Source organism: Propithecus coquereli, unplaced genomic scaffold (assembly GCF_000956105.1).
Source record: "Propithecus coquereli isolate 6110/MARCELLA unplaced genomic scaffold, Pcoq_1.0 Scaffold2, whole genome shotgun sequence".
Classification (NCBI taxonomy): domain Eukaryota; kingdom Metazoa; phylum Chordata; class Mammalia; order Primates; family Indriidae; genus Propithecus; species Propithecus coquereli.
This window is the reverse complement of record NW_012144966.1, coordinates 3,349,519-3,352,441: the sequence shown is the minus strand read 5'-3', so window position 1 is coordinate 3,352,441 and position 2,923 is coordinate 3,349,519. Positions and strand designations below refer to the sequence as shown.

The following is a 2,923-nucleotide window of genomic DNA, read 5'->3' as shown; positions in this document are numbered from 1 at the left end:
CACCTCTGTGTACTGAGAGACTATGCGATTACCCTGTCTGCCCACTCGGCTCTTCCCTGGAGGGACCACGGACCACAAAAAAGCAGTATTAATTCAATAAACAAACATTTACTGCGTGCCTGAAATGTGCCATATACCATGCTAAGTGGTGGGATATAAAATCCAAAACCCAAATTCATGGTCAGGTTGAAACTCAGGTTAACTTTTAACTCTTCATTCATGCTCGCTGCTACCAAATCCCTTTAAGTAAATTTATATGGGGAAATAATTAATGATATTTTATGAAGCTGCATTTACGATATGTAAGTCAGGTTGTATTGTAAGGGCTATCAGTGCTAGGCTGGAACTGATGACAGTGGCTGGCAAGCTGCATGTGAGATCAGTCCCACTAAAGTACCAGTAAAGATGAGGAAGGCACGATAATACACAAAACAGCTACCCTCCCCAATTTCTTCCTAGTTTTCTGTGATCCCTTAATATTAATTTAGACAAACTTCATATCACTGAGCCACTTAATTTGATTGCCTTAAACAAATATTCTGAATTCACTCAAAGCCTAGTACTTTTCCTCTCTATCGTGCCCACTGAAGCAGTCTTTATGATTAAAGCCTCTTTAATACGGGATTTGGCTTCGATTTTCAATGTTAATTAAAATGGTGCAAGTGAGTTCTTCTGAAGGTAGTAGAGTTCACATTATGAAAAGAACAACTTTTTCTTTTCATCCGGAGATAGAATTATAGATTATATAGTTACATCCCCCAAAATCCTAATGTTCTATTAAATCCACTAGAAAGACAATGCTTGTGCCATTTTCTTTTGATATGACTAGGCCCCATAAGAAAATACACTTGATCAAATTACAGATTTATGTGTAATTCATATTTAATATTACACGAATGCTTAGACTAAATTACTAGAAACCTGCCAAGAAATTTCCAAGACCGCAATTAGACTTTAATCACTTTAAATCTATTAATAGTTTCCTCAAGAAATCATAAAGTGATAAAAACCAGAATACATATTAACTGTTGTTCAAGGGGTGAAGAGGACTAAAGATTCTTAAACTTTTTATTTAAAGATAATTATAGATTCACACGCAGCTGTAAGAAATAACAGAGAGACCCTGTGTACCCTTAACGCGGTTTCCCCCAATAGTAACATCTTGCAAAAACTACACTACTAGGTCACTAAATATGAAATGTCTGATTTTGAATCAAAAATGTAGTTTATTATATCTCAAACAAGAAGCAGTACAATTAATCAAAGTATGTGCCTAAACTATCGACACAGTTTTGCCATCTCAGGTCGCCCACGTGGCTCATTTTCAAGATTAAAATCACTAGAATGGAACTTCTCAAACCATCGACGTACTGTGCGTTCATTAGCCACATCCTTCCCAAACACTTTGTTGATATTTTGAGCTGTCTGTGCTGCATTGGTTCCACGATGGAACTCATATTCAAAAATAACATGAAGTTTTGACTTATCCATGGTTTCACAATTGCTCTAAAGAAAATTTGAAAGATAAACATAAGCCAAAATGTGTTTGAAAAACTGAGGGTGTACCTTCACAATAAAAATAAAACAAGAAGTGTCAAACTGAAATGTCAGAGATATCAACTGTAAAACTTAGTACTTAAGGAAATCAGATATTTCATACTTATTAATAATAACCTAATACAATACCACAACCAGGATATTGACATTGATACAGTCAAGACACAGAACATTTCCATCACCACAAAGAATCTCTCACACTGCTCTTTTAAAGCTATACCTACTTCCCTCCCATTATGACCCCTGGAAACCACTACTCTGTCTTCAATTTCTATAATTCTGTCATTTCAATAATGTTGTTAAAGATGGAACCATACAGTACCATATATGGAACTTTTGGGACTGTCTTTTTCACTTAGCACAAATCTCTGGAGATTCATGCAGGTTGTATGTGTATCAACTACTTAGAATACTAAGTAGTATTCTATGGCATGGATGTACCGGAGTTTAACAGTTTACCTACTCAAGGACATCTGGTTGTTTCCAGTTTTGGGCTATTATGTTAAAGCTTCTACAAATATTTGTGTACAGGGTTTTATGTAAATATAAATCTTCATTTCTCTGGGATAAATAGTCAGGAGTGCACGTACTGGGTCATATGGAGGCCTACAGATTTTGACTGAGACTGTTGAGTGTGAATGCGCCTATCTCTCCCATGCAAAAAAGATGTAAGGTCATTTTTCCAGTCATTTGTCTGGTGTCAGGTTATTTATGGAAGAAGACATTGTACAACCAAGCATGTGGAAGGGCACAGGTGGATGCCCTGGTGTTAACAAAGGGGGTGTTTAATAAGAACCATTCTATAAGCAGAGTTAGAGGCACTAATAAGAGTGTAAACAGTGAACTAGTATCTGCCAAGATTCACTGAGGGCTGAGTGTGTTCCTCCATGAACGAATGTGAAAGCTAAGCATAATGAAGGCTGTTTTTAGAGGTGGAGAAAGTAGGAAAGGGAGAGATGTGGCCGTCTGACTCTCCTGAAACAGGGAACTCTAGGAATGTACCATAGAGGCGGTTTTTCCTATTGTCAGATGCTGTTAAGAGGGCTTGGCTACTCCACCCAGAATGTGTCTGGAGCTGGACTGCCTGGCTTTGAACCCCAGCTCAGCTACTTACTAGCTATATGACTTAGCACTCAAAAAAGAATAGTTATTATCCTTCCTAGGCTGGGTGCAGTTCTGGAGAGACACTGCTCTCCTATACTGAAGAAAGCTTGCATAGAACATTGATCTCCTGCTAACAGAGCCGCTTCTGGCAATGGGGTGACATCTACTGGAGAGTAAAAACCTTCAAGAAAGAAAAAAAGAACGGGTTCCTGGCAGAGGAAAAAACCATAGGGCCCAGTACAAGAACAGTCAGTATGGAAAT

General features: G+C 37.9%; 1 protein-coding gene across 1 annotated transcript in view; it reads right to left on the bottom strand.

Annotated features, from left to right (window-relative positions):
• The window catches only part of ANKRD46 (ankyrin repeat domain 46), a gene marked incomplete at its 5' end in the record, with an annotated part of 22,527 nt that overhangs the window by 18,742 nt on the left and 862 nt on the right, over positions 1–2,923 (bottom strand). Inside the window, one exon of the mRNA XM_012643527.1 lies at positions 2,829–2,842. Within this exon, the coding sequence (XP_012498981.1) occupies positions 2,829–2,842 (14 nt within the window). The remainder of the gene's footprint in view (positions 1–2,828; positions 2,843–2,923) is intronic.